At 37.9% G+C, this 26,616-nt stretch overlaps 2 protein-coding genes across 4 annotated transcripts in view; both read left to right on the plus strand.

Moving 5' to 3' along the window:
• The window catches only part of LOC127455580 (exonuclease 1-like), a 77,452-nt gene extending 68,013 nt beyond the window's left edge, over positions 1 to 9,439 (plus strand). For all 3 annotated transcript variants that reach the window (XM_051723595.1, XM_051723592.1, XM_051723594.1), the window contains exons 7-14: positions 913 to 1,100; positions 2,325 to 2,427; positions 2,518 to 2,740; positions 3,865 to 4,099; positions 4,325 to 4,877; positions 5,427 to 5,507; positions 5,699 to 5,886; positions 9,174 to 9,439. In XM_051723595.1, the coding sequence (XP_051579555.1) occupies positions 913 to 1,100; positions 2,325 to 2,427; positions 2,518 to 2,740; positions 3,865 to 4,099; positions 4,325 to 4,877; positions 5,427 to 5,507; positions 5,699 to 5,886; positions 9,174 to 9,291 (1,689 nt within the window). In that variant the 3' untranslated portion in view covers positions 9,292 to 9,439. The remainder of the gene's footprint in view (positions 1 to 912; positions 1,101 to 2,324; positions 2,428 to 2,517; positions 2,741 to 3,864; positions 4,100 to 4,324; positions 4,878 to 5,426; positions 5,508 to 5,698; positions 5,887 to 9,173) is intronic.
• A 9,835-nt stretch (positions 9,440 to 19,274) lies between these two features.
• Positions 19,275 to 26,581, plus strand: LOC127455577 (neuroblast differentiation-associated protein AHNAK-like). The gene is made up of 5 exons (XM_051723588.1): positions 19,275 to 19,356; positions 22,185 to 22,250; positions 22,360 to 22,471; positions 22,597 to 22,730; positions 22,833 to 26,581. Exons 2-5 carry the CDS (start codon positions 22,248 to 22,250, stop codon positions 26,001 to 26,003), a joined length of 3,420 nt encoding a protein of 1,139 aa, XP_051579548.1. The 5' UTR covers positions 19,275 to 19,356; positions 22,185 to 22,247; the 3' UTR covers positions 26,004 to 26,581.
• The last annotated feature ends 35 nt before the right edge of the window (positions 26,582 to 26,616 follow it).

A 26,616-nucleotide genomic window follows, 5' to 3' on the forward strand; every position in this document is an offset into this window, starting at 1 on the left:
AGTCACTGCACCCGTTTACCAAGTAATTTTGGAGCACTTCATGCTTCCTTCTGCTGACCAGCTTTTTAAAGATGCTGATTTCATTTTCCAGCAGGATTTGGCACCTGCCCACACTGCCAAAAGCACCAAAAGTTGGTTAAATGACCATGGTGTTGGTGTGCTTGACTGGCCAGCAAACTCACCAGACCTGAACCCCATAGAGAATCTATGGGGTATTGTCAAGAGGAAAATGAGAAACAAGAGACCAAAAATGCAGATGAGCTGAAGGCCACTATCAAAGAAACCTGGGCTTCCATACCACCTCAGCAGTGCCACAAACTGATCAACTCCATGCCACGCCGAATTGAGGCAGTAATTAAAGCAAAAGGAGCCCCTACCAAGTATTGAGTACATATACAGTAAATGAACATACTTTCCAGAAGGCCAACAATTCACTAAAAATGTTTTTTTTATTGGTCTTATGATGTATTCTAATTTTTTGAGATAGTGAATTGGTGGGTTTTTGTTAAATGTGAGCCAATATCATCACAATTAAAAGAACCAAAGACTTAAACTACTTCAGTCTGTGTGCATTGAATTTCTTTAATACACGAGTTTCACAATTTGAGTTGAATTACTGAAATAAATGAACTTTTCCACGACATTCTAATTTATTGAGATGCACCTGTAATTATGTGTATATCAGACATTTAAATTGTGCTGTGTTAATTTGATGTTATTGTAAATTGGTATATGTCTCATCACTGTCACGACTGCTATGTTGATCGGAACTGCACCCAAGAATTTCACACACCATTGCACTTGTGTATATGGCTGTGTGACAATAAAGTGATTTGATTTGATTTCCAGCAATCCTTTACATATATTATGTGTGATGCAGCTTAACAAGATTGTGCTGAACATGTCTTGCAGGTAATAAAAAAGATGGGTCAGTACCTGAAGATGGACATTTCTGTGCCAGATGAGTACATTCAGGGTTTCACGAAAGCCAACAACACGTTTCTGTACCAGCTCGTCTTTGACCCCTTAAGGAGGAAGGTGGTTCCGTTGAACCCTTACCCGGATCACATTGACCCCGCTTCCCTCAGCTATGCTGGAACGTATCCTTTACATCATCAGAGAGCAATCAAACAGGGATAGCTCACCTTGTTATTTTAGTAGTTTTATTCATGTTAATTAATTGTAAATCTCGGCTTACTGATACAAATGAAGGAGCTGTTTTTAACTTCTGAATTTTTTTCTAAATTGAAAGGTAAAGGGTAAAATTTCTTGCATCACCAAACGAAATAGAGTGTAACAATCTGGATGCGGAAGTAAAAATCTCATAAATGTTTTCCATAGACAAATGGATTTACAACAGTAACTTAACTTTTAAAGACCAAAATACAGTGAGCTCCAAGGTTGTTCATCAATGGTATATGCCTTTTTTGAAGCCATCAGTCCGCATTATACCAACCTCATGTTTTAAAATCATGTTTAAGAGCGGAATTCCTGGTGAACAACTACACTACCCATGGTCCAGCAGAGAAAGATCCACCAGTCAGAGAACCACAGCAAACAAAGCCCGCCAAACAAGTCCAGCAGCTACCACCCACTTCCATGATGCTAAATATTCCGATATATACATATATATATATATATATATATATCGGAATATTTAGCAGTAAATTTAAAATATGTTGTTTCTATACTTATAATCAACAACCTAAAATCAATAATTTTATAACTGTCCATAATTAGATTTTTGTGTACATCATTTGCAATGCTTCATGGGATTGTATTTTGTGCACTTGTGAAAGACGGTAAGTACACAAATTATTTTACCTTTGTCTTTTTGTCAGATTTTAAATTTTTTTTTTTTTTGCTTCCAATCAAAGTTTGTAATGTTGTGATTTACCTCGGAGCTGGTTGGTTTGGTTCATAGTTTAGAACCCTTTTTATGAAGGATCTTATGAAAAGGCTATGGAAACAAATATGTGGGAAAAATACTTCCGGAACCCAGACAGCTGAAAAAGTGGGTGGGCACTGTTGCACTCTTTTGTAAAAACGGATGGTCCCATACCAAACTTACCCCATTGGATGAGCCCAGTGTTGCTATGTTGGGATGCTCAAACAAACAGAGCAATGTTTTGATAGTGCCAAAGGCTTGATACATTTAGGGAATTGGCTGACAAATGGTTATAGTTGTCTGCATATTAAGCGGAGTTTGAATAAAATATTAACATCGAAAAATCACATGCATCACCTTTAGAGTTAATTTACTTGTTGTTAGAAATTGATTTCAAAGGAACCATCTGAACTTAAACTTAACTGATTAAATGCAGTAATGTAGGAGATGAGAAAGGTATGGAAATGGCTCTTGGGAATCTGGACATTAACACAATGCAATGGATAGATGACTTTAATCCTGATGCGCCTCACACTCAGGTAATTGCAATGTACCCTTTATCTGTATTTGAACCATACGCTTAATATCATAGCAAAATAGTGTTTACCTCTCCTGACTCTTACCTCCAGCCCCCTAAAGCTGCTCGCAGTAGTAGCTGGAATGACAAATGTGACAGCAGTGGCCCATTGCGGACAAGTATTTGGAGTAAGAATTATGAACCAGGCTGCACCCAGCCACAGAGTCCTGCCACCACAAAAAGACCCCCTCCCACCCGGGGCAAAGAGAGGGTTGTCAGCATGCAGAGTCTGAAACTGCCTCAGAGAGAGTCACAGGTGAAAAGACCCCGTGAAGGTAAGCAGGCCTGGATGTCATGAAGGTGAATCACAAGATACTTACTGGTGGGTGTTTAAAGATGCAAATTTATATTTCTGTTTTTAAATTCTATTCTCTATGAGGTATTCAGTTATAGTCTGAAGACTGAGGTGGTTTTAGGGGTAGTTAGGGATAATGTAATGTCATATTTTTGATAAAATAAAGAGAGGATCAAGTGAAATGCTACATTTATGTTAAGACCATTCTACTCTAATTCATTTCAGGATGGAATGAAATGTTGCTGACACATGTTTGTCCCATGTCTCCAGAATCACAACCTTGTTTTCTGAGGATCTACACTGTAAAAAAACACAAATTTTACAGTTCATTACCGTTTATATTATTAAGTGATATAAACATAATACACTAACATTATGGAACAGTAAAATTCTGTTTTTCACTTCATAATGTATTGTTAATCACTGTAGTAATTCCAGAGAGGCACATGATGACATAAAGTTCATCAACAGTGGCCCTTCCAGGAGCAATAACCATTAGACATGTAGAGACAGTGCTCAGTGTCACTCACACAAACACAAAACACCATCAGAGTAACACATGTGAAGTTAGTTAATGTTTATTGCATTATTTTAAACTACATAAAATATAACATGGAACACCCCAAAGTACATAACTGATATTAAAAATAAGAAGAAACATAACTACTCCCATAAAATATAATAAAATGTGATTGGGAATTCTGGGAATGCCCGATTATTATTGCTATTATTTTATATATATATATATATTTTTTTTTACAGTAATTAACAATAATTTACCATTAAAAAGTACATGTACTCTCTTGTAAACATGAAATAATTTTTTAACGTTAATTATACAGTAAAAGTATACTTTTTACGTCTATAAAATTTTTCTTACAACATTTTACTGTAAAATTACATGTCTTGTTAAATGTATTATAATTTTTTACTGTATATTTTAAGTTAACTACCTTTTATCCAATTAACTTTTTTTTTTTTTTTTACTGTAGCATTTTTACAGTCTTTTACTGTTAAAATTACGGACATCTTTTAGAGTGTATGTCATGTATGTTAAAAGTAAAAACGTATAATTATATTTAAAGATATTCTGTCTTTGGTTAGACACCAGTCTCTCTGTGGATGACCTATTAGGGCAATACCCAGCAAGTGTAAAGAGACACTGCACTGAAACTTCACCTGCCACTGACCGACTGGGTGTCACAGAAACCAGTGTTCCAAAGGATAACAGGTGTAGCATCACAGCTGGTCAGCCCCAGCCTCGAAACCGCTTTGCAACATTGCTGCAGTGGAGGAACCAATCAGAAGATGGCACTGGAGAACAAGGCACACGTAGCAGGTAAAAGAGCATGATGGGAAATATACTATAGGAATGTATGCTGTAGCTATGACCAGTTAATTAATTCCTATACTGTTAAACCTTAATTTTCTCTTTTAAATTTAAGATGATATTACTGCCTTTGCTAATGTTTTAGACTAATTTGTTACAAGGACACCAAAACCAGATCTTAGGGTTCCCCCACCTCCAAAATCCCATTTGAACCCCTTTCTGAATCTCCTTCAGGTTCTTCAGCCATGGTGAATCCAGTGTGACACAGACACATGAAGCCTCATTAAAACAAGATTTATCTCCACCTGAAGAGTCTATAGAGATGTGTCTTTCCCAATCTAGTGACACACCATCATTATGTCAGGAGCCCAACACAGATGCAGAACAGGCTAAAGATGAGTCGTCCAGCCCCACTGCGTCACCCTCTCACTCCCCCAGGCCTGCTAGTCAGGGTCTGGGGCTTTTCAGCTGGTCAGGATACGCCAGAGAACTCAATAAAATTACTTCACATCCACCCACCACCACCTCAGACAGACTGCGATCATCCTCCACCCCTTCAGGATTGTCTGCTTTGCAGCAGTTCTATCGAAAGAAGGCCTTCTCCTGGGCAGAATCTGGGAAGCTGTCTGTCTTATCTTCTCCTGTAGAGGGCAGTGAGGATCCTGAGAAATCTCCCAGTTCTCCTCCATCTCAGGACAGTGCCTATTTCTCTCAGTCCAGCAGCACCCCTGCTGATGTGGAGGATGACTTTACTAGCTGCCAACTCACAGATGACACCTCTGATAAAGTGAGTAAATGTCCCTAAATTTTTTTTTTTTATTAGTTTTTGGTAATAATATTATTCTTCAGTCTGTTTTCATTAGTGGTGCTTGCAAGGCAAGTATGAAACTATTAGGCATTATCTTACTTAAATACCTAAAAAATCATCAGGCTTGTTAAGGAGACATGTGCTGGTATGTTTCTGAAATGATCAGACTCAGGATTTTTGCTGGGCAGACCATAAAACTGCACGGAAGCACACCATAGATTTTTATTAAAAGAGAGACCCAAGCCATATCCATGGACCAAAATATCATAGACTAGGGCTAGGCTCTTTTGACTTGGGCCAATAAGCAAACATCCAGAACATCTTAGTAACTGCAAAGCAATATGCTAACAAACAAACAGAACACCTTGGCAACGACACAGTGATGTCCTGGCGCCACCCACAACACCTTAGCATCATGGAGGCGAGTTTTGCATGAGCAAGCACCACTAAAATAATCCAGCTTTTGGTAATACATTACTCTTCAGTTTGTTTTAATTACATTTTCTCTTAATTTTTTCCTCTTTGAAGGAGGAGGAGAGAGATTCAGAGTGCTCCAGCCCTAGCAGTTCTCCCACAGACAAGTTCAAACCTGCTCTGAATAGAGCAAAGGCACGTCTGTCTTATCATGATTGTCTTAAAATAACCAAAACTACAGAATCTGCATTTTGCATTTCCTTTCCCTTACACCCTACATTTGGGGGAGGAAAACTAAACATTGATATGACATTCTGATATTCATTTTTTAATGCTCTTTCCCCACACCTCCACCCTCAGTCTGACTTCCTCAACTTGTTCTTTAGGTTTCAGGGTTGTCCCGGAAACAGCCTTGTGGGCAAGGTAAAGGCGGTAAAATTGAGACCTCTGCCCCCGCAAGACCCAGCGGACTGAGAAAGAAACAGAGTGGGAAAAAAAATGCAGTCAACAATGAGAACAGTCCTGGCCTGCAGGCCACCATCAGCAGTCTCTGGGGGGCCTTCAGCTTCAAGAAGTAAGTCAGCCTGGGTGTAAGTTTGCACTCAACAGAGAAAGTATGCAGGACTTAATGGTAAAGTTTTTTTCCCTGGCCTATCCACATAAATAATACATATCATGTTTATCAACATATATGTCAGAAAAATTTATCTATTTAAAATATATGAAATACAAATATATCTATATCATTTGCTATAAAAGCTTGAAATTGCTATAATATGAGAACTATACATTCATAACACACTTTTGTTTAAAAATGATTGTATGTGGTGCAGAATATTTCTCATTTGTTTATATGTTTTAACCCACTCTAACTGTAGCTTCCAAGACTATCAGAATTCATTCTTCAGCTAGATAACATTACCATGGTGACTTTTAAATCAGCCGGATTTACAACAACAATGCAAAGCAAATGTTTTAAGTTTGCAAGACATAATGACACTTGATTAACGAACATAAGATGTAGCGCAACATCCTCGCTGGCTAATTAGGGCAAGTGGCAGTTTGATAGACTGGCCCTGGACCAGCGGGCCATTCTTTTTGTTAAGCCCTGACCTATGCAAATAAAAGATTTAACTTTGCTGATGACAAGCCCACACACTGTCCAAGTAAACCTATATTGTAGCGTCTTTATGGCTGTCTGTACCATCTGTGGCCAGCAGGGGTGGTGTCATAAATCTGTCAACTCAAAAAGATTGATGTAATGGGAGTGGTGTGTTTACTTAGTTGATATCTGCACAGCAGAGGTGTAACCGATTGCTTCGGTAAATTGAGTGATTGTAGTAATTCAGAGAAGGGTGGTGTCTGGTTCTGAATCTGAAAGGATATATTCTTATTATGCAATGCTTGGGAGATGCCCTTAAAGTTAAATATTGAGGGCTTGAGTCAGTGCAGGTTTAAAAGGAAGGTAAAATGGGAGGAGTCTAATTAACACGTGAATTCAACATGGACAAATTAGTTTAAGGGCTGGGGTGAAACTAGCAAAGTACAGTATTTGATGGTTGCCTCTCTCATTCCTTTCTGTCATGGTGCGTTGCTCCCTGAAGCAGAATTGTTAGTTTGCTTTTAGTTTAATGCCATTGTCATCCTGAGTTTTAAAGGAATAGTTAACCTAAAATACAATTTTGTCATTTACTCACCCTAATGTAATTTCAAATCTGTATTTTCTTTCATTCCTGTTTACATGCACTGTGTAACCGCTGTACTCTTTACTCCCATATGTATGTGGCTCGGTCAGTATGCAGCATTCTCTACAGCAAACGTAATGTCCCGGCGATGCTTGCGTAAATAATAAACATAGAATCCGAGGAAGAATTTGCTATTTTATTCTCTGTTGCTTCGCTTTATTTCCAGATATTCCAGAGTTGTTGCTGTATTTGTTCCCTTAACTTTCCATCGTGATCTGCTGCAGAACTGCACTACAATAGTGGGGTTTTCCTATTAGATAAAACTCTGGGATTCCCCAAATGTACTAGCGCTTATACACGGACGTGAGGGACAGTCAGTATTTTACATTGGTATGTATAAATGGGTATAGTTTATAGTGTATGCGTTTTTCCACTGCTCTCCCAGAAATGTTGAATTCTTTCCACTTTGTTGACTTGTTGATATGATGTTTGGCTCCATTCAAATCAAATCACTTTATTGTCACACAACCATATACACAAGTGCAGAAGTGGGTGAAAGTCTTGGGTGCAGTTCCGAGCAACATAGCAGTCATGACAGTGATGAGACATATACCAATTTACAATAAACATCAGATTTACACAACACAATTTACAATAAACATCAGATTTACACAACACAGTTTACATAAATAATATACACATAATTACACAACACAGTATACAAATAATAATATACAATGTACAGTATACAATACACACAAAATAGAATACACAGTATATAATAAAAATAGTATATATAAAATAAACAGTAGGTTGTATTGTGCTGTATTGACATTCAGGCTGTCGGTTGATAGTCAATTGCCAGTGTGTTGTTAAGAGAGAATATAATTTGACAGTCCAGTGTGAGATAATAAGATTAATAAAGTGCAGTGCTGATGTATATTGATCGTGAGCGATCAAGAGATCAAAAGTCTGATTGCTCGGGGGAAGAATCTGTCATGAAGTCGGCTGGTGCGGGTCCTGATGCTGCGATACCGCCTGCCTGATGGTAGCAGTGAGAGCAGCCCATGACTCGGGTGGCTGGAGTCTCTGATGATCCTCTGAGCTTTTTTCACACACCGCCTGGTATAGATGTCCTGGAGGGAGGGAAGCTCACCTCCGATGATGTGTCTGGCAGTTCGCACCACACTTTGCAGGGCTTTGCGGTTGAGGGTGGTGCTGTTGCCGTACCAGGCGGTGATGCAGCCAGTCAGGATGCTCTCTACAGTGCTGGTGTAGAACCGTGTGAGGATGTGGTGGTTCATTCCAAACTTCCTCAGCCGTCTCAGGAAGAAGAGGTGCTGATGATCCTTCTTCACAATGGCCTTAGTGTGGACGGACCATGTGAGTTCCTCAGTGATGTGGACACCGAGGAACTTGAAGCTGCTGACTCTCTCCACCGGTGATCCTATGATACTTGTTATCTGGTTTGGTCACGAACATGTGTACTCCTCAAAAACCTGTAAGAACGCCGCTTATGTGTTTACATGACCACATAAGCCGTGTTCTCTGGGAGAAACCCAGGTTTGTTAAACTGCTTTCTCTCAATTCCTTAAACGGTGTAGGGAAATTGGCATTCTCGTTTACATGATGTTTCAGAATGGCGTGTTTTTGCAAAAACCCTGGAATAAACCATTTTCTTAAGTGCATGTAAACGTGGTTAGTGACAAGACGCTGTCAAGCTCCTTATGACTTGTGCATGCTTGTGTAGCCATATTAATACCTTAGTGTGAGGAACATGTTGAAAAATACATCATTCACTGAAAACTTTGCCCTTAGCCGCAGCTTTTGCAGCATTGTGATCAATTACCAGAATTAATGCCGTTTAGCGGCAGTGACATCAAACTTGCCACCGTGTGCCTTAATTCGCCACGTCTGAAGGCCCTGGTCACTCTAGGCTTTCATTGTACAATCTTCAAAATATCTGCTTTTGTTTTCCATGGAAGAAAGTATGTCATACAGGTTTGGAATGACATAAGAAATTTATAGAATTATATACACATTTATTTTTGGGTCAGTTATTCCTTTAAAGTGTTAAACTAAATGGCTTTTTACTTTTTCTGTATAATAATAATAATATACCTTATTTTATGGCTACATGCAATTCTTTTAAATATTTTAAATGTGTTTGTTTCAGGGACAATCCGAAGTTAAGCACTTGCAGGAAAGGAGAGCCAATGTCACCAGTCAAAGAGAATGTGATGACAGAAACGGCTGCTGAATCAGATAAAGAGATTCTCATCAACACAAAATGACATGTAACCTATTAGTAAAGCCGTTGTTTCATTAAGAGTAACAAAATGGTTACAAGCCATAGTCCTTGTAACATATTGTGTATGTTCATGTCAATAAATAATTGTTTTTAGTATAATTATGAATTTTCTTTTATTTGAATCAATAAATACACTATTATCTATCTTGTGTCTACATTTCTTTTCTAATATGTGCTGCACTAATGCAGTTTTGATTTTGTTCTTAATGGGGCCATGACATGAGGAATCGAAATCTCATTGATCTTATGACATATAAGGGGTCATTGTACTATAAAAACATTGTACGTTTCAGAACTGAAAACTTCCTCCATAATAGAAAAAGAGCATTTATTTAAACCAAGCTTCAAAAACGGCTCGTTTGGAATTTGTGGAAATTGTGACGTAAAAAGGACCAAATACAACTGCATATGCAACGCATATTTTTTTTATGCACCCTTGCCCCCGCCCACTGGTTCTCAGTCAGTCACACAGTTGAAGTGGAGAGAGATGGAGCCTGTCATGGGCTTACACAAGACAACTTTGTGTGCCTGTCTAGATTTAAATATTTTTCTACATAAACATGCATGGACAGACGTCTTTGACCACTTGATACATACTGTATCGCACTATTTTTAGTTGTTGGTGTATGAAAACATGAAGGAATGATTATGGGAACTGGATGTGGATGTGTCTTCAGTGTATTTTAGAGTGGATTGTATGTTCGGCTCATACCAATATGATTAAATCTTTGCAAAGGAACTGTTATTAAAGGATGGGGCAGTTAAAACACTTGGACACGATCGCAGAAACCTTGAGTAATCAGTTCAATTCATGAATATTTCATGTGTTGTGACTGTGTTATAGTTTATAGCGCTGACATCCTGTTTGCACTGGGCGTCCATTGACGTGACGCAACAGCTTGAGGCTGTCTACTCCGGGTGTGTGTCGACGCAAACTTTCTAAACCGAGCATTTCAGACAGAGGGCTAAAAATGGTGGAAAATGTTCATTTATTACTAAATTATGACTGTTTTAATGCAAAAAAAAAAAACTTTACTAACATTATCATTGGACCTCAGGGAAGATAAAACTAAAGAAAAGAGCATTTCATGACACCTTTAAAGCTGATCAGCAGAGACAGCTGATATTATCTGAAGCAACGTCTAGTAGGTAAGATGAGGTGCATTTCCATCATCTGTCTGAACAGCGATGGTTGCCAAATCACGCTGCTCTAAACCGATCCGGGCTTGATGACATGGTTACAGTTTAATTTTCCATTGTGGTGTTCTAAAGTCAGGATTATAATGAAAATAAATGACAAGTTACCCAGGGGGTCAGGAATGGACCCTTTTCACAAATATGGGTTTGGAATGCAGAAGTAAAACAATAGCAAGATAAATTTGTATAGCAGTGAATGGGAGACCACAGCAAATATAATTTTTGTTTACACAGCTACAACAGTAAAATAGAAAATCCACTAATATGCTTTCACAGCTTTCCAAATGAAGATAAAAATAGAGAGCAGTGGATTACAGCAGTCAGATGAAAGAAAGAAGCCAAATTTTCTGTCACTCCATCAGCAGCTGTATGAGAAACCTGTGGCAGCTGAGGCAACTTGTTTTTAAAACTAATTCCACGTTATAAATTTACACTAAATATATATTTAAAAAAAAAGTTTGCTAGATTTACATTGCTACATCAGGCAGAAATGCATCATCATAGTTTGTGAAGAGGGTTCATTGGCTGGTTAGCAGGTACCTTGCTGGTAGATGCTGGAACTATCAGGGAACTACACCCTATATGGTGGTAAAAAGCCCAAATGTATCTGCGCCTGGCAAGACTACACGGAACATCCAACTACACGACATGCCCACTCCAAGTAACGCCCCCTTGGATCATAAAGCAGGTCTATTGACAAATATATATATATATATATATATATATATATATATATATATATATATATATATATTATCCTATGCAATCGCTATATGATTCATGTTTTCTTAACTGTGTAAATTTGACAAAGAATAACTTCAATTATATGTCACATATCATATTATTAAACCAAAGATATAAATGGTGAGATTAAACATTTTTTTTTTTTTTTATTTTCTCCCCAATTTGGAATGCCCAATTCCCAATGCACTCTAAGTCCTTGTGGTGGTGTAGTGGCTCATCTCAATTTGGGTGGCCAAGGACAAATCTCAGTTGCCTCAGCATCTGAGACTGTCAATCGGCACATCTTATCACATGGCTTGTTGAGCGTGTTACCGCAGAGACATAGCACATATGGAGGCTTCACGCTATTCTCCGTGGCATCCACGCACAACTCACCACGCACCCCATCGGGAGCGAACCACATTATAGTGATCACGAGGAGGTTACCCCAGGTGACTACCCTCCCTAGCAACCAGGCCAATTTGGTTGCTTAGGAGACCTGGCTGGAGTCATTCAGCACACCCTGGATTTGAACTTGCGACTCCAGGGGTGGTAGTCAGCATCTTTACTCACTGAGATACCCAGGCCCCCCAAGGTTAAACATTTCAATGCTGTTTCCTACAGTTTGCTCAAAAGCAAACCGGTTACCCTATTACATATGCTAGAACTTTTAAATTGTGGTATATTTAATAATTTTGCAAACTTTTCATTTTTTATGTTTGTGGTAAGGATTAAGCTTAGGAGTAGGCATAGGTGTATGGTTGCTGTGGGACTCAAAAAAAAAAAAAAAAAAAAAAAAACACATTGACATCCAACTGTTGCAAGACTTTGCATTTCGGCTGTTATTGAAGGGGGCGTATGTTTTATTTGCCATGTTTTGTAGTAGTCTTGCAGGATGCAGACAGACCCTTCTCAAAAAGCATGTTTCTATATTGACAGGGCTGGGCGATAAGGCAAAAAAATTAAATCTAGATTTTTATCAAACTTATGAACGATTTACGATTTAGATTTTTTTCAACTTTTAAATGTACTCCAACATGATTCAATTGGTACTGTATGTTCTTTATTAGAATGCAAGGCTACGTGGTTAGAGAAATCCAAGTTCTTTTCATTATAGGAAACATAGGTGTGCAAGAAAAATTTACAAATGCACCACAGGGGGAAGTTGTCAACAGAGTGTAAATGTAAAATAACTTAAATCTAATAAACCCAGATGTTCAGAAATAATAAAATAAGAAAACTGCTAAATAATTCTTAGCCAGTGTAGGTATTCATTTTATCTAAACCAAGTCTAACTAGAAAGTTCCACAGGTGTGAAAATGACAAAAATTACTTGTCCTGGGGAAAATGACCTAAAACAGGCAGTGGATCAGATTTCGGTCAGAACTTTCTGTTCTATAAAATAACATTTGCATGTTCTAATGCGTCAAATACCACATGTACCTCCTAATGTTCTCTAAAAAGTGTAAAAAATAAATAATAAAAAAAGGAGCTTATGACAGAGGAAACCAATTTAATGGAATGTAAGAGGACAAGCCCACTAAACAAATCAAATCCAATGTTGCTAGCTTGACAGGTATATGAACAATTCATTTTTCACTCTTGGTTGTGGCTTAAAGTACACCTACTGTTTTTTTAAATTCCTCCGGGAACAACTTGCTACAGGGCAAATCACTGATAGAGCTTTTCAGTAGAACTCTCTTGTAACTAGTTTATAGGTTCCCCACAGCAGGTTTAGAAACTACAACCTTACCATTTATAAATCCTGTCCGCTGTATATCTACATAAGAACAATGGTCTTTTCAGGGTGCTGGTCCCTCTTTGGCTTTAACTGTGCAATTTTTCTGAGTTACGAATACCTGCAGGAGAATGTGGAGTGGTGGCATTCATCTGAAATGTAGTCGCTATGTTCAATTCCTGCCACACCTTAGTTTCCAATGATACTATGCAGCACTAGCAACAGATGATTAAATGACCATATATGTTACAGGAAAGACTTAAAACTAACTGGAATGACAGACATGTGTCCAGAACATGTGTATAGAGGTATACAGTTATGACGCCCTGAAGTTGGCCCTAACTGACTGCATTTGAACAAACTGGACGTTTCTGGATTAACATTCCTATCAGATTAGATTTTAGGGTTATGATTAAGGGTTGATGTTAGACTCTTCAACAACATTCTAATAAACATATAATTTCACTGGTCACCATGATTTTGCCAATTTGGATGTGTTCCTGGAACAATATTCCTGCTAAAAACAGTCCTTAACCCCAACCATAATCATAAGGTTGATAAGAATGGTGCACAAGCCTCTAAGCCTAACTCTAATCCTGAATTTAGCCCTAAAACCTGATGGTTAAAAGGAATATTGTTCCAGGACCAACAACGATGTTGATGCAGGACCATGTGCTAAATCATGGTAACCAGTGGCGGACTAGCCATTGGGAGAACCGGGACTTTTCCCGGTGGGCCGCATGAGCCGCCACGTTATGCAGAATGCGCCTCAGAACAGCGCTGCGATATGCGGAAGGGGGCAGCGATATGCAGAAAAGGACAGCAACCCCCCACCCCTGACACTTCCGAAGCTGAGTCCTACCTTTAAATATTCAATAAGCACTGTGTTATGTATGCTTGGACAGACAGAAGAAGACTGTAACTCAACTGTGTTGACTGTAGCTCGATTATAACTGTGCATGTAAACGTACTGATGGAAACTCTGAACAACAGAAATATATGAATGAACAATGATACCATCCCAGTTAGACAATTAGGCTACAATTTGGAACACCTGCACATCTTCAAGATGACACGAACACGACTTTAAATCCCAATCTACAAAACAGGAAGTCTACTGTACCTGACCTTACTTTGACCCTGACCCAGTGCTCTGAATTTGTGCATCTGGAGACGTGTATCTGTGGTTAGATAACCTTTAAATATTTCCTCTCTTCTGTGTAATTTAAAACTGTTAGCATATATAGACTTTTGTCCTCCTCTGTATCACCTTGCAGTGAATCACAAGTTAGCTGCTTACTAAATTGGTTTAGACAGTCTGGGACAGTCTGCTTTCAAGAGTTATAATTAAAAGGGTGTTCAATGTATACATACTAAAATCACAGTGCCTATTTTATATCGCTTTGGTTGTGTGAGAGCTGTGTTAGAAAAATACTGATTAGTCAGTTTATGTTCCTGGCAGACACTTTCTTACCAAAAGAAGAACTATGTAAGTGCATGCGTTCACATAAACCATGGTGAATTCAATCATTTCAGAGGTTACATTTTCACTCTAAAATTACATTTGGACTCCACTGACGGTTACAGTAGGTTTAGGGTTGGGGTTTGAGTTAGGTGGTACAGTTAACAACATATGCATTCCTATGCATATTACATCATTTACAACTAAAAGTAACTTGCTTTTGGTGCCACTCTGTGGACATTTCACCTGGAAACTGGAGCACACACATGTCCATATGTTTAACAACACTTCCTGCTTCGGCCACTGGGGGGCAGTGATTAGAATTTCAGTAAGCACAGACCAGTTTCATCAGCATAACTTTCGACCTACTGTAACCGAATTCAACTGAATTTATAGCGTTTTTTAAATTAATTGCATTGTAAGGAAATGGTCTCAGAACAGTTTGAAAAGCACCTTCATTTCATCCTACCTCCACATACATCCTCCGAAGGCAACATTTTCCAGTTTTCTGATGCAGCAACTGTGTGCTCAGTCTATTCCCCTCAAATCAGGGCAGAAATTGCTTGAAAAAGAAGTCTGCCTACTCAGTTTGGGCCTAGTGATTACCTGGTAATGCTAACACTACCAGTGCTAGATACAAGTCAAGAGCATGGGTTAAAGTTAAATCCAAACACAAATGGGTGTATGTTACTCAGTTAAGCCAAACATAAGAGGAAATGTTCGCTCAGAAGTTTTAAACAAAACTGTATCCGTGACTGTATCATTCACTTGATTTTACTCACTGATTGTGATGTCATACTTGAAAACAAAAGCAGTTTTGATATGTTGCTAACTGCTACATGCAACAATGAGAACATTTAAGAATTTTATAAGCAATTTGTTACTTGGAAATAAGCTTGTTATCATGTGGCATGAACTATTTGTGACATTTTTTTGCACCTTAATCATTAGTTAGTGTTTCTTTAAACAATGTGAGTTTGTAACAACCAGATCAATGGCATCTGAAACATGCAGTACTCTACCGATGGTGCTGTGTGCAATGTAAAAAATGTGTCTTTCACAATTCAAACATTGCAGTTGCTCAACTACATTTCGTACCACCACATAGTGCTATAGTGAGACAGCCAACACAAAACCCCAAAGAATCTAACTTACGACACAGAAGACCAAACTGAGTAAAATGTTCTTTGTGTTGATCTTGAGTTTGCTCTGCTCATTCAGACACCTGTGTCTTTGTCTGCAATCAACATTCTGTCCAGCGTTTTTGCAACCCACCTTTATATAGTTCAACACGCTTCCCTAAAAGGATGGTTCACCCAAAAATGAAAATTCTGTAAATTCATTTTGTGCTAAACGTGTATGACTTGACTTGCATTACTTTTTCATCTTTCTCCTTTCAATGAAAATAATTGGTGACTGGGGCTAACATTTACTTAACATCTCCTTTTGTGTTCCACAAAAGTCGTCATATGGGTTTGGAACAACATGATGGTGAGTAAATGATGACAGAATTAACATTTTTGGGTAAACTATACATTAATTAGTGGCAAGTCCTTAACACGTCTATGACTGGAGGAGTTTCTTTGTTTGCAGTTTGCTGGTTACTGTATTTTATTACATAGACACTATGACGGAGACAAGTTTATACCTGATGCCCAGACACTAATATGTAACGTGAATGAATAAAAGTCAAAGACTCAACTCCAAAGTCCTTACTTAAGGCTAAAATACTGCTCTTACTGTAGACATGTAGCAACAACTGCACAAGCTCAGTGCCACAGTTAATCTTTATGAATTAGTTGAGTGTAACCACATGAGGCGCTTTCTTCTCTCAAACACTTTCAGTTGAGGTTCGGTAATATATCTGTGGGTTCATGACAGTCCATTCAAGGGGAGCTTTGCTGTGTACACAGTTAAATTGGAAAACATTAAGTTCATTTTCACTGTTGATAAAGCACTGCTGACTAACACCAAATCAAACACATTACTGGCGCCTTGAATTGTGTACCTACAATCTCTACAATCTCATTCTATTCATGCAGTTTTATATTTGTACAGAGTTGTAAAGTCTAAACATTTACAAAGGCACAGTTTAGTTTCTAAGTTAAACATTCTCTCTGTGGACAAATACCAGCAAACCCTCTATTGTGAAGATGAGTGGTTGTGTGTTTGTGTCCAGTCATGTAAGAGATGTTTTCAGAGAGGATGTATTGACATTTCTATTTTTGTAAATTTAATACTTGAATTCCTGGCTTTAAAGGAATAGTTAACCCAAAAATTATTTACTCACACTCATGTCGCTCCAAACCCATATCGCTTTCTTACTTCTGCAGAACACAAAATGAGATACTTGAAAGAATGTTTCTTTCACTGATCTCAATACAATAGCAGTTGATAGTGACTCACTTTAAAGCTAAAGAAAGCACCCAAAAGTGTCCATGTGACTTGTGCGCCATATTTCAAGTGTTCAGAAGCCATACATTCTCTTTGTACATTGAACAGACTGATGCTGAACATTGTTCAAAGGTCAATGTTCAGCATCATAATCATTGATCAACACATGCAAACAAAGGAAAAATCCAATATGGAAACACATCAATTACATCAAAACTCACTGGTTGTTGTCATGACATCATGATGTTTGGTCATGATACGTATAAAAGCCAATGAGGTTTGATGTTGTGTGTCTCCGTCTTGGATTTGTGCTCTGTTTACAATGATTTGACTCCCTTTAAGAATGCAAATTACTTCAACGTAAATGGGCAACAGGATATGATCTGACTCTCTAGGGATTCTATTTTTAATAAATTAAAACGACAAACACATTTACATTTATTCATTTAGCAGACACTTTTATACAAAGCGACTTACAAAATGAGGAAGCATACAAAAGTTATTCATCTTAAGGAGACAGTAGCACAAAAAGTGCTGCATAACAAAGTTTATATAAAATATATATATATATTTTTTAATGAGTGTGTGGTTTATCAGTGTACTGTAAATTTACAAATAGTAAGAAATACATTTAAAATGTTAAAATAAATGAATGACTCCACTTTTCCATAACACTGCATACATGCAGCTTTGAAATTTGTATACTATGTACTGTATTGAGCCTGAGATGTTTAGCCCTGCTGAAAAGACCAACTGTATTTCCATGGTGGTTTATGTTGGTTTGATGCTGATCTAGCTAGCGGACCACCTTAACAATGTTGTTCACCAGCAAACAATGCTGGCCAACCAGGATGGTCTTTCTGATGAAGCTGGTTAACCAGGGGAGGCTTGTTGATTAAGCTAGTTAAGAAGCAAGGACACCAGAACACCAACATCCTATGACCAGCATTGCTGATGTTTTTTCAACAGGAATCCTCTATAGAGCGCAACATTTTTTTTTTTTCCCATCGGGATTTCAAAAAATCCTTTATAAAAGAGTTCTGAGCCATGAACCAAACTAACCAGCTCTGAGGCTAATAACAACTTCAAAAGCTTTGATTTGAAGCAAAAAAGTATTGAAAATCAGACAAAAAGACAAATACTGTAGATATACATACGATAGTAAGTGAATTGAATGCAAATCTAGTAAAGAAGTCGGAGGCCTCCATTTCCGGAGCCCAACGCTGATTCTTGCAACATTAAGGTTGATGACTAATAATATAACTTTCCAGAGTATTCTAAGTAGACTACTTATCACTTAGAAATTTGGATGTACTACAAATGATGAGAAGAAAAAAAAAAAAAAAACGATTACAATATAGCCTTTAATATGCAGGAATGACAACTCATTTCTGAACAAAGAGTGCATTGCATAAATATTTTCTCAGCTGGTTTCATAGTTTTCATTTTTTCTCAAACTTTCAGTACTATTCAATAAGACAGCAGTTCCCAGTTGGACATTTGAGAGTTCATTTGATCAAACACCTTTGCCTAGAAATGCGAACCAACATTTCCAAAACATCTCTAAATCTGGGTTTGTTTGTACTGTATTTCATTAATGTTGCACACCCTAAGGTGACTGAGAACACATTGGTGGACTTTGCCCCCTGTACCAATGAAAAATAATCCAGTCCCTGAATTGTAATGAAACTATCAAAACACAACCAGCTGAAACCTTCCTGCAATGTTATGCATTCATATGCATTTTAGAAACTACTAAGGGGATGTGGAACAAGACTGTGAAGCCAAACCCTTGCAAACACAACTCTCTATGATCGAAACACTTCACTGTTGACAAAACACACTTTAGTTTTTCAGAGGATATTTTTTTGTTATGCTTCTAAGGATATGACTGTTTATGCCTAGTTTTTATGAATATTCCCTTTCTTTGAACTTTACAGTTAAAATCTGAGAACTTAATGAGATGAAAACAAATCAACAAGTGCAGGATTTTCCTTGCACCGGAAATTTGTTCAAGAAATATTATATTTATAATTTGTTTTTCTTTTTTTATCATAACAGAACTACATAGCAGAACCCTCATTTCAGTATCACTCTGACTGAGTGAGAAAATGTAATAATAATGATTCTATGTTTTTAATTAACACTTGTCTGGCCTAAGCTTCTTCATGTAATTGCAAGTCTCAGTTTAAAAATTCAGTTTGAATTTAAAACTGTTTTAGAACTTTTTGAACATAAATTCTCAAATGTCTCACCAATGTGGAATCAAACATAAGCAGAACTGTAACCATTATGTCAGTTCATTAAAGGTAATGTTACTTCATTCTGCCACAAAACTACATACAAGCTCCTTGGCATCTTTCAAACATTGTTATTTCTGTAGTTTCAGTGTGTGTTGCTGTAGAACCTGTTTGGTGGCTCTACATACATTTATCTGGCAAACCCCATGACTAAGAGCATGCATGAGACAGTCATATTCACCTGGAGTTTAGAGGTATCAACATCAGCAGCTACAGATACATGAACTGCATTGGGTAAGTGGGCCGCTCTCAGCTTTAAAGCTCAGTGCTGCTCATATATAAAAAAAGAAAGCATTGTTATTAGCTAAACGCGCTTCAGTGCAATTTAAGAAATAGTGCAATTTATCAGCAGTACCATTGTTTCACATTATGTGTCTCTGCTTGATTGGCACAAATAATTATTTTCTGGCACAGTTTTGTAGAGTCAAAAGATCAAAATAGATTAATGGAACAAAATATTGTAAAACTGGCCAAGTTTTTGGTAGATTGCACTAACTTATCATGTGGAGACTTCCTTTTTGTCTTGAAATATTTGCGTTGACTATAGACTCTGACCTAATTGTTGATCTAAAGAGGTTGTACTGTGATTAATTGTTGAGAATTTAAAACAATCACACATTAACATGTGAACAAAAGGAATATTGTGATGTTTTGCTGAGCTGAAACTCTCCGCACTTTCCGATTATGCACCATAATTATACAGACTAGCAGACAGTGAAAGAAAAAGAGATTTGTGACAGTAGCCACATTTATAATTACTGCAGCAAATTTTTAAGGAACCGATGGGTTATTTGTGGCAGAGGTGGAATGGAGTTATGGTGGTGGAGTAAGCTAAAACATCAGATGATTCCTATTCCTGACTAAGCTCACAGCTTTACTGAGCAGATCTTCAGAACACAATGCTGATTTGTAATTATAAACTGAATTGTTGATTGATCTCGACCCTGAGATCGTCACCTCTCATTGTCAAAAACATCAGATCCCGCATGCCTCCTTGACATTCACTGTCTCTGTGGGGTGTGCTTTAAAGAGACTAACAGAGCAAAACAGAAGTGAAATTTAGGGAAAAGGGGGGAGAGCCACATCAAGTCATTTGTATTTGTAAAGCGCTTTTCACAACACATTGTTTCAAAGCAGCTTTACAGAAAATCATGCTTTAAAAGAAAATGAAGCTGTAATATCTGTAATGTCAGTCGTCACTGAGCAGTTTGATAAAAACATTATTATAAATGATGTCTTAAGAAATGAAAAAATTATCATTCTAATAATAATAATAATAATAATTAAATAAGTAAATAATCATAATAATATCTAGACCCCCAGTGAGCAAGCTAAAAGTGACTGTGGGAAGGAACACAAAACTCCATGGATAATGGAGAAAAATAACCTTGGGGGAACCAGGCTCACTGTGGGGGCCAGTTCCCCTCTGGCTAAACAGCATACAAGTCATGAGAGAGAGAGAGGAGAGAGATGCAGCACAACCTGGTGTTTATCTCCTCATCTTTCATCTTATAGACAGGTTCTGCTCATTCTTCACAGTCCATCCATTCCACAAGCATTCCATAGATACAAACCACACGTACAAAAAACATACACAAGCTGTTAGTTACAGTCTTAAAAGAATCTTAATCCGCTTGTTAAATTGGAATTAGAGGCTCATGGAAAGCTGCTTTGCTGTTTGATAGTTGGTCTCGTAGATGCTGCAGTTTGCACATATGCAAGGTTCCTCTGTCTAATTCTTTTTTTTTTTATATTGTACCAAATTTTCATACTGCATCTTTGCACAAAATTTGATGCGAGATTGTGAGTAGGATTACCACTAATTACCAGTAAGATACTAATAAATTATTAAAAAGACCAAAAATTAGATTGCTTGAAATAATCAGGGCTTAAATTTAGCTCTTTTCTCATCTGTAACTTTTTGATGTGACTATTCTAAAAATAAAAAATAAATACAAACAAGGAAGTCCTGTATCAATTAATAATGACAAGTAGTTATCGGGTGTGTCGATTCAATATGTATGATCCAAAACACTGAAGTGGATTGTAGTTTGAATGTCTTTGGTAAAACCTTTTTCTTATTGGATTTTGGACCTCAAGCTTATTTTTTAATATTAATGGTCTGGTGTACAGATTCCTCTTTTGATTCTTTGATAAATCTGTTATGATGTCAGAATGACAGAGATGACGTAATCAGTTGCAATTATAATTGTACACAAATGACACACCAGGTAGCAGACCTTTGACTTTAAAGTCAAAGTAAGCATCATGAAAGACCTTTTTGTTGGTTATACTGTTTTTATTATTGTTATTATTTTATTTTTGTTTCCTAACAGTGATTCAGCAGTGCAAACCACATGAATTAATATGTTCTTATCTTATTTACTTGTACTTATGACAAACACCCAGTCAAGACTTAGGCTTGGTGAATGAATGATTAATTGGAACTGAATTTACAGCCTGTTGCATCTCTGTCTTGGAAAAACTGAAGGTGGTTCCTGACTTTTCTCTACCACTTCCTCTTTCTCTTTTCCAAAAAGCTGTGGTTGGTTATTTAACTGAGATTCAAAAGATTCAAAACACCTTGATCAGATGGTAACAACACAACTATCAACCAATTCACAACTTAATATTGTGTTGTGCATTGCAACTTATCAGCTTTACTCCTAGTCAATATAATTGACTTCTGAAGATGATGCAATATGGATGTAACAAGTGTATGGAGTGTGGTAAACGGTTAAACAGGAAGTGAGGAAGTAAACGCACGCACCCATGCACTTGTATGTCCATTTATGGAGGAGAGGTGTCATGACGACTGCATGTAAAGACTTTGTTTTGATGCTGCAGGGGTTTCTCTTGTCTGAAACTGGCTGTAGCCTCAAATTTGAACTCCGATTAGTCACTGTACTTCCTTTTTTTGTTCCTGAAAATACTGAAATAAAATTCTTTGTTAAATGGCATTATATCCATGGGCCTGTTTTTCAAATGATTCTAAAAGTAAATACCCACATGACACATTAATGATGAAAGAATGTTAAAAGTCTTCCTTTTTGTTTTGACAGATCTGGTTGAACTGAACCGGTTTTCATGACATGTTCAGCTGTATTTAAAGAAGCTAAGACAGGATGGTTGGTGACCTCTCGTGAAAAATGCATACAATATTGCGCATATATGAGATCATAAATAGAACATAGTACTCTATTAAATTGTAGTATGTCACTTTTAACATGTTTGCAGAATGGACAAACTCAGATTTGTGCCCTCTCGGAGAGTGTGATTTTGGAGGACACCGATAAAGGAGGGGTCGTAGTCACGGGAATTAAAAATCCAGCAATTAATCTAAAAGAAGGTAAAGAACCCACTTCAATAAGTGCATGTACCCTATGTGTTGCATATACCCTGTGTGCTTTTCATGTTTGGGTAAATGATTCCTTTAATGTGCCTAATTCTCAGTCTATTTCATGGTTTTTCCAGGGGATCAGCTTGTTTCTGCCACCATTCATCTCGACCACCTCAGTAAAGATGATGTGCTGAAACTGATCAAAATCATTGAGCCCTATGACAAGAACCTTGAGCTAAAGACTTCAAAAGATCTGAAAGCTGGCCTGGTGAGCAAACTCATGAATGAAATAAAAGAGAAAATCATAAGAAAGAAAAAGTTTTTTCACCTTATCTCACCTTGTCTTCATCCCCCTCTTCTTCCTCTCTAGTCTCTTGGTGATCTTCGCTTGAACAATGAGCTTGCACAGGAAGGACTTCAAGCACCAGCTGTTCAGGTCAATAGGCTAAATGGACAGCTAAATGCCCCAAGCCTCAAGGGTGGCATCACAGCCCCCAGAGTAAATGGAGAAATTCCAAATATCGATCTAAAGAAATCCACACATAACTTCAGCTCCCCAGAGTTCAGAATGCCAACTTTTGGCACATCTCTGCCAAAACTCGAAGGGGGCGATATAGGTGGAAGAGTAGAAGCACCTAATGTCAGTGTCTCCACCCCTAGACTAAACACTCCAGATGTTTCTGTTAATGTGGACAAACCTGAATTGAAGACCAAAACTCCCAAGTTTAATATGCCCAACTTCAGTCTCCATGGTAAAAAATCAAAGGTTGCAGGTGATGTAAATTTAACTGCCCCAGACATAAATGCTGACCTAAAAACCCCTGATCTTGGTCTGTCCTCCCCAAAGATTAACGGAGAGCTCAAAACCCCTGATGTAGACTTGACCTTGTCAAAAACTAAGCTTAGTGGCCCAGATCTGGACATTGAAACACCAAAAGCAAATATCGAGGCTCCATCTGGCAAGTTCAGACTGCCCAAAATAAAAAAAAAAACTGCAAAAGTAAAACTACCAGAGGTTGATGCAAATCTAAATGCGCCAAATCTTGAGCTTTCTGCCCCAAGGGTGAATGCAGATGCCAGTGCACCGAATGTTGACATTGATCTGCCAAGTGCCAATCTTCAAGCTCCAGATGTAGAAATGAAAACTCCTGATTTAGATGCTCCCTCAGGCAAAATAAAGTGGCCAACATTTAAGAAACCCACATTTGGGCACAGGGTTAAAACCCCAGAAGTTGGCTTAGATGCCAATGTCTCAACACCTGATTTGAGTATCACCTCCCCAGACGCAGATGTGACTTTACCAAGGGCAGAAATAAAGGCCCCTGATGTTGATATAAAAGCACCTGATGCGGACATTCAGGCTCCATCTGTAAAGGCTAGGTTTTTTACTCTTAAAAAACCAAATTTCAATTTACATAAACCAAAGATGAAAAGTCCAGACGTGGACGTATCAGCTCCTGGTGTTGATGTGAATCTGCCGAAAGCTGAACTGGAAGGTCTAAATCTAGATGTTAAGGAACCAGACCTCAATCTCTCTGTACCAAAAATGATGGGTGATATTAGTTCACCAGATCTAGACATTAAAAGTCCAACCATTGATGCGCAGACACCAGATTTTGACATAGAAGCTCCATCTGCAAATGTTAAAAAGCCTTACTTAAAAATGCCTAAAATAAATCTATCTGGGCCAAAAGTGAAAGGGACAGATATAGACCTCAATGCACAGATGAAGGCACCAAATGTTGAGTACTCTGTCCCTGAAGTCAATGTGAAACCACCTAAAGCCAATCTCCAAGGGCCTGACCTAAACCTGAAAGCTCCAGATCTCAGTCTCTCAGCACCCAAAATTGACAGCAAAATTAATGCTCCAGATATGGATCTGAGCTTTCCAGATGCTAATATAAAATCTCCAAATGTAGATCTCCAAGCAACAGCACCAGAGATAGACTTAAATGCACCCAAAGTAGACATCGATGCTCCCTCAAGCAGGGTCAAGTTACCTCACTTTAAAATGCCCACATTTGGTCTTTCTGGACCTCGGGTGAAAACACTGAAAAAAATAGATGCACCTGATGTAGATGTCAACGTGCCCAAAGCAGAACTCAAAAGCCCTGATTTAGATGTGAAAGCATCTGATCTTAGTCTGAGAAGTGACATTTCTGCTCCATCTTTAAACATTGATTTGCCAAAAGCTGACTTAAAGGCTCAGACTGCGAACATCGGTGGAAGTATAAAAACACCAAATCTCAATCTCTCCAACCCAAATGTAGAACTAAACTTGCCAAAAGCAGAGCTTGATGGTCCTGATGCAGACCTAAAAGTCCCAGATGTTGACATTAATGCTCCGTCTAGCAATATTAAGTTGCCATATTTTAACATGCCAAAATGGAATCTATCTGGGCCAAAAGTGAAAGGGCCTGAATTAGATGCTAACGCAGATGTGGGTGTGTCAGTTCCCAAACTTCAAGGACAATTAAACACCCCTACCACTAACCTAAATCTACCCAAAGCGGAGGTCAGTGGGCCTGATGTAAAAGCAATTTTACCGAAAGCTGAAGTCAGCGTTCCCAATGTAGATATTAAGTCCCCGGATGTCGAAGCTCCATCAGGAAAGCTGAAACTGATCACAATTAAGAAACCAAAAGCTGAACTTTTTGCTCCAAAAGTAAAGACTCCTGAGATTGATTTAAATGCAGGAGCTCCCGATCTCAGCCTCTCAGCTCCCACAGTTGCTGAAAATGTCAACATTCCAAATGCTGATGTAAAGCTCCCTAAATCAGATTGTGACATTAATGCTCCCAAAGCAAACCTGAAATTTACAACACTTAAAAAGGCTGGCCCAAATGTCAAATCTCCTGATGTTGACCTATCTTCTGATGTAAGTGGACCAGATCTGAGCTTATCTGCTCCTGGGGTTGGTACCCCTGATGCAGATATTAGTCTACACACTGCTGGAGTTGACGTTGATGTGCCAGGCATCAACGCTGAAGCTGAGGGCACCAAACGCAAGATCAAATGGCCCTTCAAATGGCGAAGATCTGTTGAATCAAAGGATGGCGATATAAACATTAATACAGCAGAAGTAGATGGTAGTGCTTTAGAAGTAAAACTCCCCACAAATATGCCAGTGTTCAAGATGCACAGCTTGCCTAACAGCAACATTGATAGCATCTTGCAAGAACGCACTGGGGCAGTTGACCTCAGCACTGACCCTATAAAAGTCGCTGACACTATTGTCTCTGCCCCATCAGTCAAGGCAAATTTGAAAAATTATTCTCCATCTGCTGGGGTGAATGGACAGACATCCACTGTAGACATCCTGGAAAAGTTGAGGTTGTCCAATGCACGTACCACAAGCCCCGATTTACGTATGTCTTCAGAGCAATGCAGCCCTACAAAAGTGAACAGAGGAACATTTAAAATAAAAAATTCTGATGCTGATATGGATTATCCAGTGGTGGATTCTACTAGCAACGAGGATGATGAAAATGCCAAGATTTCCCTCAGCTTAAACAACATGCTTGGTTTGCCAACAGATTGAAGTCCTAAGAAGAGCCTAGCACCAATTTTGTTAGATCGCTATTAACAATTTCACCTCCATCTTCATATAGTTAATGCGCATGTAAATTAATATGTAAAAGTACAGCTTTGAAGAATGAGTAGAGTTTTGTTAAAGAAGCATTACAGAATATGACAGAGATTATTTTTGTATGGATTCTGTTATGTATAAAGTTCTCTTCTCATGTGTAATGATTGAATTGTCTCCTCAAAAATGTACAATAACATGAAGGAAATTCTGAATTTATTTCCACTGTTTACATGTATTAATATCTAATATATAGTCTTTTGTTTACACTTTTCCATTCCATATATATATATATATATATATTGTGCTTGTTTTCTGTTTCAATGTTCTCAAAAGCATTTGTACTCTGTTACTTATTTTCAGAGGCACTAATATCATATTGTAATAAAGCTTATGATATGAATAAGGCAATGGCTAATTAATTTCAAAGTTCACTATGAATTGTCACATTTTTAGGTTGTACAGCCTAATTATGAACTGTACTCAAAAAGATTATCGTAAAAAACAAATGTAAAGCAGTAAAATATCTACAGTTTCACTTTGTCTTTCACTATTGCATAACAACAAA

This window comes from Myxocyprinus asiaticus, chromosome 17 (assembly GCF_019703515.2).
Source record: "Myxocyprinus asiaticus isolate MX2 ecotype Aquarium Trade chromosome 17, UBuf_Myxa_2, whole genome shotgun sequence".
NCBI classification, from domain to species: Eukaryota; Metazoa; Chordata; class Actinopteri; order Cypriniformes; family Catostomidae; genus Myxocyprinus; species Myxocyprinus asiaticus.

Coding starts and splice junctions, on each gene's coding strand:
- LOC127455577 (XM_051723588.1), top strand. Junction 22,472..22,596: donor AGCAATTAATCTAAAAGAAG/GTAAAGAACCCA, acceptor TGGTTTTTCCAG/GGGATCAGCTTGTTTCTGCC. Junction 22,731..22,832: donor AAGATCTGAAAGCTGGCCTG/GTGAGCAAACTC, acceptor CTTCCTCTCTAG/TCTCTTGGTGATCTTCGCTT.